This window comes from Heptranchias perlo, chromosome 38, assembly GCF_035084215.1.
Source record: "Heptranchias perlo isolate sHepPer1 chromosome 38, sHepPer1.hap1, whole genome shotgun sequence".
NCBI classification, from domain to species: Eukaryota; Metazoa; Chordata; class Chondrichthyes; order Hexanchiformes; family Hexanchidae; genus Heptranchias; species Heptranchias perlo.
In genome coordinates, this window is record NC_090362.1 from 6,546,163 (window position 1) to 6,562,119 (window position 15,957).

General features: G+C 41.9%; 1 protein-coding gene across 1 annotated transcript in view; it reads left to right on the forward strand.

Moving 5' to 3' along the window:
• Window positions 1-15,529, forward strand: part of LOC137304686 (fibrillin-1-like) — a 462,162-nt gene extending 446,633 nt beyond the window's left edge. Inside the window, exons 63-65 of the mRNA XM_067973343.1 lie at window positions 9,155-9,386; window positions 9,923-10,103; window positions 14,172-15,529. Of these exons, the coding sequence (XP_067829444.1) occupies window positions 9,155-9,386; window positions 9,923-10,103; window positions 14,172-14,561 (803 nt within the window). The 3' untranslated portion in view covers window positions 14,562-15,529. The remainder of the gene's footprint in view (window positions 1-9,154; window positions 9,387-9,922; window positions 10,104-14,171) is intronic.
• Window positions 15,530-15,957: the final 428 nt, after the last annotated feature.

Consider the following 15,957-nt stretch of genomic DNA (forward strand, 5'->3'; position numbering starts at 1 on the left):
CTCATTTAGTAGTTTTAAACGGTGCTTTAGTTAGAGTGAAATCATAGTATGGATACAGGCGAAATCCAATTTACAACTAACCGATGCATCGAGCACACATCAATCTACTGCATACAACTAGTGCCTACCTAGTGTAATGCACCCATTTTGTGCCCAAATTGAAGATTTAGATAACATGTTGTCCAAAGGGTAGTCATTGTAGAATCTGAAGACTGAAGCAAAAACTTCTGTTTAAAATATTGTACTTTAAAAAAAAAATCAGTCCTGTAACTGGGCCCATTGGAATTCTGTGGTAAAAATAGATGGAATTCTTGTGCAAGAGCTTTCTTACTCAGCACTGAAAAATTTGAGCTCCATGTTACTTTAATATCACTGTTTTCCAGACACAGTGCCTTTACATAAATAGACTGTCACCACAATGTTTGTATGATCACCATTTGAGCCATTTAATGCTAATTCTGAGCAGCTAAAGTTGGCAGGTGTTGACTCCCCCTCCCCAACAAAGCCAGATTTCTCCCATCTTCTGGACATTGCCCAACTCTCTGGCCAATGTAGGTGTGTCCCTTTGCGTAATAAGCTGACAGTGGGAAAAGTATATTCTCCTGGACCACCTTAACTTGAGGCTCCGGAAGGGAAAAAGATGACAATGTTGGGATATGATCTGCCTGGCTGCATTAGCAATACTGATTGGATCAGGGCATACAGCATCGATGACCCAGATTGGTTGTTACTAATGGCTCAAATTAATCTGTAGTGCTGAAAGCAACCAATGGCAGTCTGCTGTGAGCCAGAACCTCCCCCTACCTTTGGTGCAGGGAAGAATTTAAAGGATTTATTCTCCACAAGCACGACTGATAGAGCCAAGATTTTACTAGTCAAGCAGAACAAAATAAATCCTCTCTGCAATTTCTAACTTAGAAGCCCAGGAATGTATAACTTAAAGTTGTATGACCCACCACAATTAAAGATGGGCAACAAAAATTTATTCAAATCCATTTAAAGATGTTCCTATTCTATTTTGAACATATACACTTAACTTTTTTTTTAAATTCAATCAAGAGCTTTTCACCTAACCGTTTTTAAAGCTGTACACATAACCTTATTTAAAGCTGTGCAAACAAACTTATTTACAATTATCTACCTTATTTTAATTAAGATGTTTAAAATAAAACCTAATTTTAGGGAAAGTACAGTGGTGCTACTAAATGTTTATTCGGGTGTTTAAAGCCATAGAATTAATTTAATTTAAATTTGGACAACTTGTTTTACTTGAAGTTGTATAACAGTTAATTTAAATGCTTTCAAACAAGTTTAGTTAAAAGTTGGACAACTGGAGCTGCTTTTATATATTGGTGTCAGTGGGGTGTTTCCCATGCTGATTCCCACAGGCTCGTCCTGGATTTCAGCCTAGGTGAAGCCAGCAGACTGACATGAGTTTGCGGCTGGCTGCGCAAGACCTGCACTCCAGGAACCAGTGACACAAATACCACGCTGACACCAGTGTAAGAGCAGCTTTAATGTAATAAAGCAGTGGTTTTAAAACATTTCTTTGTGGTGACCCCCTGCAACTACTGGCACACTCCTGGTGACGCTCTGCAACTACTGTCACACTCCTGGTGACCCCTGCAATGACTGACACACTTCTGCTGACCCCCTGGAACTACTGACACATTCCTGGTGACCCCCTGCAACTACTGACAAACTCCTGGTGACCCCTTGCAACTGCTGGCACACTCCTGGTGACCCCTTGCAACTGCTGGCACACTCCTGGTGACCCTCTGCAACTACTGACACACTCCTGGTGACCCCTTGCAATGACTGGCACACTCCTGGTGACCCCATGGAACTGCTGACACACTCCTGATGACCTCTGCAACTACTGAGACACTCCTGATGACCTCTGCAACTACTGAGACACTCCTGATGACCTCTGCAACTACTGACGTATTCCTGGTGACCCCCTGCAACTACCGACCCTCTTATAGGGTCCCCTGTGGCTAGTGACATTCTTATGGGGGCCCCTTGCATAAACTAACATGCTGCTTGGGACCATGTCAGGTAATGCAAGGGAAACCGTGTCAGTGCAGAAAATGCATTTTTTTATTAAAGTACAGTAACAGAAATAACATTTAAGTAAGTCAAAAAATATGGAAATCGGATGAAAGGCAGACTGAAATATAATGACTTTGGTGGCCTTCTAGCATCTGCTTGCAGATCCCCTAGGGTTCGGGGACCCCAGTTCGTACATCCAGTGAAATAACAAATCGTATTCCGTTCACTACTGTATGTCAAAATGCAAATGCATCAGTACTACCATAGCTGTCACCAACTATCAAGCTCAATGCACACCTTCATCCATTGGAGTTTTGGACAGAAAAAGTACCGATTTTTTTCTGATTCTTACAAACGAAATGTAGCAGGAGCCAATTTAGGTAGGAAACATAAAATTCTGTCACAGGTTCTGCTGCTGCCGAATCCCTGGGCACTAGAACAGAAACAAACAGATATATTCTGCCTTTCTGGCACATGAAGTGGTGTGGAGTAAAATAGAGAGAGACATTTGTCAATGGGAAATGTAATATAATTAGACATTGCAACTATAAATTGTGTTTAAATTCTAATCATCCCTAAAAATACTGTACAAAAATGAGCCTGTTACAAACAGCAAATGATGCAAGAATTTAAAGAAATCAAAGCTATTTCAGAAAGGCAGCACAGAGGAACATTGGTTCAGGTCTGTGCAGCCACCCATTGGTGAATTCCTGGCCTCAGTCACACAGCTGTGGAGATGCCGAGTGGAGAGCAAAACCAGAGAAAAAGAAAGTCACCCCCGGGCTGTAGTTTGGTAGCCAGTAAGGAAGCATCATTGACATTGGCCTGGAAACAAGTTATGCTCACCCATTTGGCTGAAGTTGGAAGCTGGTCTGGGGTGATGAGTGAATGGGAAGAAAAATAGAGGGAGATTTATCATATTAATTTTAAAAAATTGCCTTTAAGTCCTTTTTCTCAGAAAGGATGGTGAGAGTACATCAAACAAGGCAGTCCATCAAATCTTGATAATTGACTGAAAATTGTTCCAATGCCAAAACAAACAGATGTGATATCTCTTAGGCCTAGTACTAATTATTTCCCAAGTACATCTTTGACGCAGTGAATAACTAGAGCCTCACGTCCTGCACTGGCAAGTTATGTAATTTATGTGAGGGGACATCTCCACCAAGGCATGTTTACAGCGGACAATACATCTGACTGCTGAATTCCTAATGCTATAGTCTTACAGTGGCTGCTAATAAGAGAATAGTTTTGCAGTCTTTCTCTGAACTTATTTCAGAGCAATCAACTGACAAGATTTTATCACACGAATCATAAATTTAGTCTTTTTTCAAATGATTGCTCGCAATCTCATGATATTTACTCCTTTTCATGTGTAATTTGGTTGTCTGAGCACTCCTATGTGATGGAGCACCTCTTCGGCTGTCTCTGTGTAATCTGCCCTAAATTTTCAGCAATATTGTCAACACTGAAGTTACATTATGCGAACTATTTATTATTAAAAGGTGCAATTCTCGTGGAAATGCCTTATGAGTAATTGCATTCACTGCAGTGGAGTCTGAGAATTGAGTTGCAGTGTGCAGTAGTTGCAGAATGCTTTAAAACTGGCCCAGCAGCATTGCTAAATACATCAGTGCACAAAGCAAATGAACCAATAAACAATACAGAAATGAATAGTGCGCAAAAATTATAAAGAGCAAAATACTGGATACAGATGCTGGAAATGTGAAACAAAACCAGAAAATACTGGAAACACAGTCAGGTCAGTCAGATCTGTGGATAGAACAAACAAGTGAATGTTTGGGTTATACCCCTCTTCAAAACCATGACTGACCTGATGTGTGTTCCAACATTTTCTGTTTTTGTGCACAAAAACTTCTGGTCATAAAACAAAATTTGAGTTGGAGAAATGGCTGTTTACTCAAAAACATTAAAAGGGGAGGGGAGCATGACCCTCAGAAAAGTTGCTGCTGTTCCTGTCACTTGGCCACTTAAGAATTTCAATATTTGTAATGCAAACCCCACTTTTTAAAATAATTGTCTCACGCTTTTTGCCCTCTGGAGACTGACAGTGCTGTCGTTTAATTTTTGCTGTCTGCTCAATTGATGAGCAAGTGTGCCAAACTTAAATGGTAATGGAGGGGTGGGGGGTGGAGGGTGGGGGGAAGGGCTTAAAGGTTGAGCCTTTTCTGCTCAGGGCACTTCACACAGCAAGTCTCTGTAACTGCTTGTGGACTCGGACAAGCCGAAATATCTCTTGTCAGACAAGAAGTATATTTAACAATGTTACCTTACACACTTTCTGAGAATGAGCTGTTCACACTGAAATTACTTCCTCAACTCTCAAATAATGTTTCCTTTTAACATAAGTATTCTGTTCAACATCAAATTATCGCCATATAAGCAATATGAATTGACTAACCTGATATTTTAGGAGGGGTGGGATTTTCAGATCAACTGGGACTGTTTCCCGTACTGGACATATGTGATGCATGCCCTGTGGCTGCAGCACAGGTAGTGGCAGGTTGAGTGAGGCTGACCGTGAAAGAGATGCATGAGAAGGTGAGTATGAGATAGAGCCATGAGATTATATGAGGATTGGGTTGAGTGGTAGTGGCGGGATGAGTACTGGCGAGGTGAGTAAGTGCAGGTAAGATGAGGATGAGCTTTGAGTGGGTGTGAGGAGTGATGTGATAGAGCAGTGTTGGCAGTGCAGAAGGAGATGTGGGGTGGGGGCGGGTGATGTGGCAGACGGAGTGTAGGGGAATGAGTAAGTTTACTCACATCGGCTGACCTACTTAGGTCATTGAAGCGCCTCCTGCACTGTATGCAGGTGCGCGATATGTTGGTGGTGCAGGTGACCTCTGCCACCTCGAGCCAGGCCTTCTTGGTGGCAGAGGCAGGCCACTTCCTCCCGTCCGCCGGGGAGAAGATCTCTGTCCTCCCCCTCCTTCTCACCCCATCCAATAAGACCTGGAGTGAGGCATCATTAAACCTGGGAGCAGCCTTCCCCCTGGGCTGCTCCATTCCGTAATTTTTCCTATTTTCTGCAGCATCAGTCAGTGGAGGACTGCCCCTTTAAACAGGGCTCCTCCAGCTGACAGCCTATGATGCGCATGCACAATCCGCCTGCTGCGCAGCTTTCCAGCGCGAAACCCAGAAGCAAAGGTAAGTGGCTTCAATTAGCCTGCGATTGCGTGCAGAGCACCCCGATTTCACAGGGCGCGTTACCCACGCTGCGGACCCGCCGCCCTCCTAATATCGGGCCTATTGTGAAAACTGCCTTCCTGTAGTCTACCAGTTGTATCTTGATATTACCATTATTATCACTTGCAACATAAGAAGCATGGAGGAGATTTACAAGGATATGGAGCATTGATGAGTCTTCACTAATACCGCACCAAGCTGGCTTCAACAGAATTGGATACATTTCCCCACATCTATGTGATAGAACGTTTGCAAAGCACACTGACTACAGATGTTAAGGTATTAGTCTAGATTTAGTTTCATTGCATCTCAGTGGGTAAGGCTTTGGCAGTCTTCCACATATAATATTTCAGAAATACAACCTGCTTCAGTGGATGTATAAAAGATACAGCGCAGGAGAAAAAACAGATATCTGGCACCTTCTTTCGAGAGCCAGTTTGAAATATTATCAGTTCTATTGAATTTTGGAACTATCAGTATAGTGGAACATCAAATAACTGCTACAATGAAGTCTTTCTATATCTTTTTTAAAACGGTTTTAATAAAACAACCTACATGACCCCAGAAGTTTATGAAAAACTACTATCCAGTCACACATGTCAGAGTGCAATATCACATCCATTACACAGCATAAGGTTCTTGCATATTACATTGACCATTGATTCAGCACTACATATTCAAATTAAATTTGTCTGAAATTACTCACTGATCTCCTGGTCCAACTCCCATTAATCTGGAAACCAGCCCTACACCCACTGGTCTCCTGACATGGCCTTACTTTCAGGAAAATCTCAGCAAATGATGGAAATGTGACTACGTAGAGACCATGGGCTCGATTTTTGGACCTCTGAGCTGGCGGGGGGGGCTCCAAAAATTGGGGATTCCCGGGGCGGGTCCGGAGCCAGGCTCCAACCCACCCACTTCTGGGTTCCCCAGTGACGCGCTGACATGCGCACGCAGCCCCCGCATGCGGGACTTCCGCCGGCAATTAAAGCCGGTGGGATACCACTTAAACTAATTAAGTAGATACTTCAGGTCGTTAGCAGACCTGATTGACATGATATTTTAGGAGGGGTGGGATTTTCAACTCAACTGAGACTGTTTCCCGTACTGGGGGAAACACTCCCAGTTGAAATGAACGTGTTGCAGCCACCAGCCTGTAGCAGCTGCGAAGGTCCATTTGACAGGTGGGGGGGGAGACCCTCACTCATTGCAGGAGTGTTTGGACAAAGTTTGGCCTCCACCACCCTCCTCCTAACAATAAAATTCACAACCTTGCAACTTCAACCCGGTATGCAGACACATTTACCTACCTTGCGGACCCCCTCAAACGTACATCTTCCGGATGGGGGCCGCTGTAGCTGCAGTCATGACCTCGGAGGAGGACGAACAGCATTACCAGCCTCGCCAGCCACGCCGTCCACCTCTGAGACGTGGAGCTCCACAACACAGTGCTGTGACACATCCACCTGCACAGCAGGAGGGAGTGCAACCGCAGAGAGAGATGCGTCGCAGAAGGCACTACCCTTGCCACAGGGTCTACAGACTGAGGCTCAGCTTCCTGGACCTCTCTGAGCAGCAGTGCATACGGAGGCTCAGAGTCACTCGACATGCAGTCGTGGACATCTGCAGCCTCCTTCATGCCGAGCTGCTCCAGGCTGGCTCGAGCACCATCTTCTTACCTGTCGCTGTCAAATTCACCACTGCCATCAACAACTTCTCTTTCGCATCCTTCCAGGGTGCCACCGGGGACATCGCCGACGTTTCTCAGTCGTCTGCACAAAAGAGCCCTGCAAATACACCTACACCCCCTGCAGTGACACAATGGATGGCATGAGTTGTAGGTTTTCATAGTGATCCTCAGGAAAGGGCATTATTGCACAAACCAGACAAGATTTGCAAAGATGTGGCAGTAGTGGTGAGAATATATTATGTAATTTGAGTTGATCAGAAATTCAACAGAAGTAAAAACCATGACAAACCCTCAAACACCCTTGTGCATTCCCTTCATGCTCACGACACGTTTGCCTTACGCTTCCTACTGCACATATGTGATGCATGCCCTGTGGCTGCAGCACAGGTAGTGGCAGGTTGAGTGAGGCTGACCGTGAAAGAGAGTATGAGATAGAGCCGTGAGATTGTATGAGGATTGGTTGAGTGGTAGTGATGGGATGAGTACTGGCAAGGTGAGTAAGTGCAGGTAAGATGAGGATGAGCTTTGAGTGGGTGTGAGGAGTGACGTGATAGAGTTCTATTGGCAGTGGCAGACGGAGTGTAGGAGAATGAGTAAGTGTACTCACTTCGGCTGACCTACTTAGGTCATTGAAGCGCCTCCTGCACTCTATGCATGTGCACGATATGTTGGTGGTGCAGGTAACCTCCTCTGCCACCTCAAGCCAGGCCTTCTTGGTGGCAGAGGCAGGCCACTTCCTCCCGTCCGCCGGGGAGAAGATCTCTGTCCTCCCCCTCCTCCTCACCCCGTCCAGTAAGACCTGGAGTGAGGCATCATTAAACCTGGGAGCAGCCTTTCCCCTGGGCTGCTCCAGGCTGTAATATTTCCTATTTTCTGCAGCATCAGGACTGCCCCTTTAAACAGGGCTCCTCCAGCTGACAGCCTATGATGCGCCTGCGCAGTTCACCCACTGCGCAGCTTTCCAGCGCGAAACCCGGAAGCCAAGGTAAGTACCTTCAATTAAGCTGCGATTGCGTGCGGAGCACCCCGTATTCACTGGGCGCGTTACCCACGCACCCAGTCGACCCCCCGCTGCCAACCCGCCTCCCTCCTAATATCAGGCCTTATGCATCCACTTAATGTGACTGGGCACTAGCCATCAATCAATAATGGCACTAAGTCATTCAGTTTCACAGAAAGATGACAATAAAGTAGAGGTGTTTGTTACTTAATAGTTCACACAGCAGTAATTAATATTTAAAATCTATCAGTGAAGTGGCTTATTTGAAGGATTAATTAGATTTTCTGAGCTGGGTTAGAATTACAACATTATAGTGCTTATATTGATCTATTTTTCCTTTTAAAGTTAACTCGGGGGGAGGGAACAACAGTGCAATGGTGCAGTACCTTGGGATCCAACATGCAGAGTTGATCCCACATGGCAGTGTATTGCTAATCTCAACTGCCCTACTGTGCCTTGATGCCAAGCAGAAAGAGGTGAATGATAGTCACCGCTGGACCACTGTTGACTGTCTCCACATGTTCAGCTCAGAGTGGCACCATTGGATGCCCAAAAACAGATTGCACATTCACCTTTCAAGCAGTAGGTGGGGAATTTAATACGTTCATGAAAAAAAATTAAACAAGTTGATTAGGAGGGTGCATTCTACACTTAAAATATAGCAAACAGAACAATTCTGTAACCAGCAACTACATAAAAACACTAGAATCATTCAAAAGAATCGTCCTGGAAGTGTGTGAGGGAATGGTCAGGTACATCTATATGTATTATTAAAAATCCCAGGACACGCACTTCCTGTTAACAAATTTTATTTCCCTGTCACGATTCTTGGTCATTTTTTGGTCGACATTTAAATTGCTATGTCAATATTTCCCTTCCAATTTTGCTATGTCAACTGTCACAATGTAGTTGCAGGCCATGGGCACTATGTAGCTCTGTGGAGCATGTTTCTGAATTGTCTCTCTTAACTCTGTCATAATCTTGCCAATAAAAAAAACTTATATTCACCAACTGACTGTGGACAACACCATGGAAAATTTATTAGTATTAAATATTTATCTTTGTGTTGAATGTTGTATTTTTTCCTAATATATATGACAAGCTGATATTAGAAACAGCAAGAGAAAACAAATTTTAAAAATGTCTAAATCTGAATCTTCATATTGTTTAAATAATTGTTTCAATATTTTCTTGTCCAACAGATGAAAATGAATGCATGAATTCTCAGGTTTGTGGAGGAGCTTCATGCCACAATACACTGGGAAGCTACAAGTGCCTTTGTCCTACCGGCTTCTCCTTTGAGCAGGTTTCTGGGTCTTGCCATGATGTAAATGAGTGTTCTTCCTCCAAAAATCCATGCAACTATGGCTGTTCAAACACTGATGGAGGTTACTTATGTGGCTGCCCACCTGGATACTATAGAGTTGGCCAAGGGTAAAAGCCAGTTAGCATTATAAAATTATTGCAACTTAAAAAAACTAACTCCTTGACTGCCTTCTAATCATTTTCCTAATGTAACTCTAAGTAATAGTTTTATTTTCTATACAGATATGATGTGAGCTATGCCTTCAATCATGATTGTTTGGCAATTAATTATGGATTCCTAATGTCAAAATAGTGCTCGCAATTTGGGAGCAATGTCCAATTGTATTTTGTAAAAAGAAACGCATAATGAGCGTAGATTTTGATGGATATGAGCTTCTGTACCAATAATTGTAGTTTCCATGGCATACATTTTCGTCCATCATCTAGACAGTAATCTGGAGGGACGGATCTCCTGCCCTTTATAGAACCCACCTGGTTTTCAATCCATTGATATCAATAAAATTAAAATCAGGCAGATTTTACAACAAGCGGGCAATCCACTCTGTCAGATTACCACCCAGGTGGTGAAGACAAAAATCTAGCCCATACATCTAATAGTTTACAATAGTCCATAAATGACTTAGTGTTTAACATTTTCTCACTAGGCACTGTGTCTCTGGAGTAGGGTTCAGCAACGGCCAGATGTTTCCAATAGGAGGGGACACAGAGGACAACAGTCTGTCACCTGAGGCGTGTTATGAATGCAAAATTAATGGCTACCCCAAGAACGGAAGAAAACGAAGAGCAACAAATGAGAAAGAAGCTACAATTTCAAATGATGCAGAGGTAATTGATTGCTGCTTATTTTTATGCTTGCACAGCCATGGCTGCCGTTGCATGTCAGAAGAGAGCATAGACATACTTTAGCAAAGATCAAAAACTTGTGGCTGGGAGTCATGGATTGTGGGCCAAACCCACATCACACTATTCTAAACTGCCACATGTTGCTAAAGTGAGTCATCGTAACAATGTTCATGATGCCACAGAAAGTTTAAAGTTGAACTGTGCTCTTTCAATTGTCCAGCAATACACCTGCTAAAGTATGGGAGGAATGGAAAGTGAAGAGAAGGTGTTCCACAGAGAGAAAAGGTGAAAAGCAGAATCAGTGAGTGTTTGTTGGGCCATGCTTGTATATCTCATGGCAGCTGGTTCAGCTGCTTTAGCAAAGACCTGGCAGCAGGTCACCCCCATCCCCCATGTTCGATGCAAGTGCTATGTGATATTGGGGATCAGGAAAGGGAAAAAATATTTACAAGGGGCTGCACCATCTCAAAAAAGGTTTAAAAAGATTGACCTCTATTATGTCATTTTGTGGAAACATTTAACTACAGTCGAGTCCTATTACAATTAAGGGGATGTAATCCTGCTTAAAGATACAGTTCCCGCAGTCTCTTTCTACTTGCATTACGAAAGCATTCTTAGTTTATTTCATGAAAAATATCCCCATAATCAAACTTTTTTTTTAAAGTTTATTTACAAAAGCAAAGTAGAGCCAGGAAATATGTCTCACTCTGGTTTCCATTTAATTTTCATGAATGCAGCAAAAAGTCTAAGATCTGCAGATGAAAACTTGGAAGTGTAGTGAGCATTGAGGAGAATAGTGATAGACTTCAAGAGGATATAGACAGGCTGGTGGCATGGGCGGACATGTGGCAGGTGAAATTTAAGGCAGAGAAGTGCGAAGTGATACATTTTGGTAGGAAGAACGAGGAGAGGCAATATAAACTAAAGAGTACAATTCTAAAGGGGGTGCAGGAACAGAGAGATCTGGGGTATATGTGCATAGGTTGTTGAAGGTAGCAGGCAGGTTGAGAAAGCGGTTAAAAAAGCATACGGAATCCTGGGCTTTATAAGTAGAGGCGTAGAGTGCAAAAGCAAGGAAGTTACGATGAACCTTTATAAAACACTGGTTCGGCCACAACTGAGTATTGTGTCCAATTCTGGGCACCGCACTTTAGGAAGGATGTGAAGGCAGGATAGGGTGCAGAAGAGATTTACTAGAATGGTTCCAGCGATGAGGGACTTCAGTTAGGTGGATAGACTAGAGAAGCTGGGATTTGTTTTCCTTAGAGCAGAGAAGATTGAGAGGAGATTTAATAGAGGTGTACAAAATCATGAGGCGTCTAGACAGAGTAGATAGAGAGAAACTCTTCCCATTGGAGGAAAGGTCGAGAATCCGAGGACACAGATTTAAGGTGATTGGCAAAAGAACCAAATGTGACATGAGGTAAAACTTTTTCACGCAGCAAGTGGATATGATCTGGAATGCACTGACTGAAAGGATGTTGGAGGCAGATTCAATCGTGGCTTTCAAAAGAGAATTGGATAAGTACTTGAAGGGAAAAAGATCTGCAGAGCTACAGGGAAAGGGCGGGGAAGTGGGATTAACTGGATTGCTCTTGCAAAGAGCTGGCACAGGCTCGATGGGCCGAATGGCCTCCTTTTGTGCTGTAACCATTCTGTGATTCTATGTTCCAATCAAATCCTGCCTAAGATCTTATGGAGGTCTCTTGCCTTGTAAATCAGGGCTGCTTCAGGCCCATCATATCCACAGCAGTGAAACTTGGAAACATCACATTTTAGAATAATTACAGCATAACGTTAAAATTATTCAAAGGTTATACATAGCAATACTTTGTCGTGCCTGAAAAAATATAACACAGTAAATTAATGTTAAAACAATATCTATACTGTTTAGACTAAGTTTAGAAAGCACCTTTCACTCTAATTCAGCTGTCACCGTTAGGTTACTTATGAGCTTTCTTGGCTAGGCTGTTAGGTAAGCATCTTATGCCACTGGGCATTTGAAGCTCAAGGAAATCAAACAAAAAGACATGTTTGCACCACCTTCTATTAGCTGACCACAATATATTGGCATTAGTCATGGAGCAGCCCAGAATACAAAATGCCTGCTGTCTCATCTGAAGGGGTCCAGTTGGAGAAATGTGGTGCCTGCACAAAGGAAAAGGATAAGCGTTAGAGATAAACAGAAAAAGTGTTTAAGATGTAACTCTTTCATTACTATTGATAATTGTACTTTCAGAATAGTTTAATAAAATTAAATTTGAATGCTTTGATTTTTTTTCATTAATAATCACCAAGGGTATCATGTGTTATGTTGTACCTATGAAATATTTTTCATATTTCATGGAGGTGATATCCTGATGCACTTACTGGAATTATTTTTCCTTTGAAATTTTTTCTGAAGAGAAAGTTCAAAATATCAATATTTTAAACCCAAAAGCCACAGTATATTAATAGAACTCTCACTGTCTGAAGCCACACAGGAACCAAATGACAAGGAATAGTGCAGTATTAAAGAGGTACCATTTGTTTGTAGACAGAACTCAGTGGGGTAGAAATCAGACCTTGCGCCCGTTTTACGGGTGCAATGAGGCAAATTTTATGACCATTATCCCACGCCCAAATAACGCATGAAAGCTGTCCAACCCAATAATCAATCAGGCCATTTTTCTGGCAGCTGCTTAAAATGGGCGTTAGGCCCCCTATAGATATATATTAATGAAGGGTTCAGTGCCTGATTTAGGCCCCCTTGAGGCAATTGGATATTGCAAAGCAGAGCAGGTTGCAGCAAAAAATCTAAGATCAGTTCCAGTCAAATTGTGCCTAAGAGCACTTTTTCCTTAAAATGATCTTATGCAGGTCTCTTGCCTTGAGGTGTAGATCATGGCTGCTTAAGGCCATCATATCCACAGCAGTGAAACTTAGAAACATCACATTTTAGAATAATTACAGCATATCATTAAAGTTATTCAAAAGTTGTACATAGCAATACTTTGTCAGGCCTGCTATGCTCCAGATTTTTCAACGGCCAACAAAAGGTAAATGCTTCTCCAACTCCAATCCTGATTGCCCCCTCCTCTGCAAGCTGCCTACAGAGACGCAACAGGGGCCAGAAGCTCACTCAATGAAGAATAATAAGACCAGAGGCCCAATTTCAGGGTTCCTGCTGCGGGCACGCGTTTGGACTGCATCACCACCTTTGCACCCAAAATTGGGCGCCTGCAGATTTTTACCCCAAGGTGTCAACTCATTGTTGCTGATTTTATTACAGCAAAAATACAGTATGACTATTGTGTTTTTTCCACCTCTATAAACAAAAAAAAATTTGCAAAGCACATTGTCACTAAAGCATTTCCCCCTTAACCATTGTAATTTTATTCTTTACCTGTTAAATTTTCTGGGGAGATCTTCCACTTATGCGTTTTTCCACCAATAAAATCACGGGGTGGGGAACGCAGAAGCAGAAAATGGCGGCTATTATGAATGATACTCGCAGAACATATTTTGAAGATTTATGACATATGAGGGTAGATTTTCCTTCTAATGCAATTGGGCTTAAAGGATTGTCAAGGCGGAGTGCATAATATACGGACGGGGAGGATCGCACATCCATAACAGCCCTCCCAATTTTCTGGCTATCAAAATGAATGGAAATCAGGCATGCTCCGTTACAGGTGTGCAGACCTCCCCATTCAGTTTTCCACAAAGGCAATCCTTTAGACCAAGTGCTTTAAGAGGAAAATCTACCCTGTGATTTCTATCCTCCTCATGACAATGACCTTAACTCATTCACAATGCGTTACCAGCTTGTGGATTACAGTTTTTAAGTTTTCACCTTAAAAATTGGAAATTGTTCAAAACAATTAAAATTATCAATTTTTGATTCATTTTAAAACTAACAAATTTTTAAAATAAAATCTTTTAATGAAAATATTAATAAATAAATGGTCCACATAGGAAGTATGATAATAAAAGTGTTAAAGTAGTTTGCAGTGGGATAATTTGTCGCTGTGCTCTGCCAAATTTATATCTCAATCCTTTTGTTCTCAGGAGGAAAATGCAGACAGTTTTCCAATGAGCCTTGGCAGTTTGAGCACAGAAAATCAATTTATCTTCAATCTCAACATTTCTGATCTCAGCAATAAAGACCACATCCTACAGTTTATCCCAGCAATTTCTACCTTGACAAATCATGTACGTTACTTGATTGACCTTGGCAATGAAAAGGGCCTCTTCAAAATTAACCAAAGGGATGGTATAAGCTATCTGCATCTGACCAAGAAGAAGCCAGTACCCGGAGCCTACTCATTAGAAATAAGCAGTATCCCCCTCTTTAAAAGGAAGGAACTTGACCGTCTTGAAGATAAGTATGATAAAGACTACCTCACTGGTGAGCTTGGTGAAATCCTCCAAATGAAAATTCAGATTGTGCTTCATTAATACACAAACAGAAGGTCAAACTGCATCAGCCAAAAGATGGACCCTTTTATTGCCAAACAGATTCTACATATCATGGATACAATCTCTTATTAATTGTAACGTGACTGAGCACTGCTTACATCTAATGTTAGAAAAGTAAAGTCGGGGATGCATACCATAGCTCTAAACCACTTACTCAGGCTTTGTATAAATGCAGCGCTGCTATTTCAGTATGACTAGCTTTAGATGTTGTATAATGATATGTTGAATCTTGGAAAACACACACTTGGACCTTCCAATCCATTTGTTGGACCACTGATGCTGAGAATTTCCATCGTTTTTTAGCAGAGCAATAACATCACTCTGCACTGAAGGACACTTAATATTTTTGATCTTTTAAATTTCACTAGATCAAACATTTATATATGTACCTGGTGCTAGTAACATGTCAACCTAGATTGTGACTGCACTGTAATATTTTACAAACTTGGTAGCCAAAAATGCAATTACTCAGTCTAAGTATTACCAGATTGTTTTTTTCCATTACTTTACAAAGAACCAAAGTTAGTTCAGTAGCTTATCTCAGTTATGCATTTTTCACTCATGTAAATTAAGTGTGTGTATACTGTAACCATGCTACTTTTTATCATGGAAACTTTTGTATACCAGATTTTTCTTTTTTTGTGTGTTTTCATTCAAACCATGAGTGAGGGTGTTGTAATGGTGCTTTAAGAACAACTATTTTTGAAAATTAGATGCAATATCCCTCTGTGAGTAATAAAATACACATTGAGGACTTAATGAACAGGAACCAAACAGGTCATAGGATTAATAGCACTCTCAAAAGCGAGACAATCAAACTGTCAAACACAGTTTCATGTAAAACAACACATAACAGTACCAGTATTTTTATGCAGTTCACTGTCAGCAAGTGTTTAGATCTTCAATGTCAGTAATTCCACAATAAAACAGTATTTTCAGTTTTAATACCTCACTGTGTTAACTGTGATAATTCCGTATGGGCCAGGACTGATTCTCCTGGCTCTAATTGTGCCTGTTTCTGACATGTCTGCCCACCTCACCAGTATCTTTGGGAATGTAATTTCTCCTTTGTGACTTTCAGGCAGACAGATCTTCACCATAAGTACAAATTTCTGGCATGGGATGGAAGCTGAAACAGGAAACATGCCCACAATTTTAAAAACTGGCTCACACTGTGGCACAGATATGTCTGTTCATGTTCATTATTCCTTGGTTTCTTTGAATCTGTCATGTCCACTTGTTGTGCCCAGTGCTCATTTTGCAGTATGTGGGGAAGAGAAATTCTCTCCCACACTATGAAACGGGCACCGCACACAACAAACGACACTGGAAACTGCAGGAAAATTTCCTGTGTTTGCTGTTTCTAACAAAATCA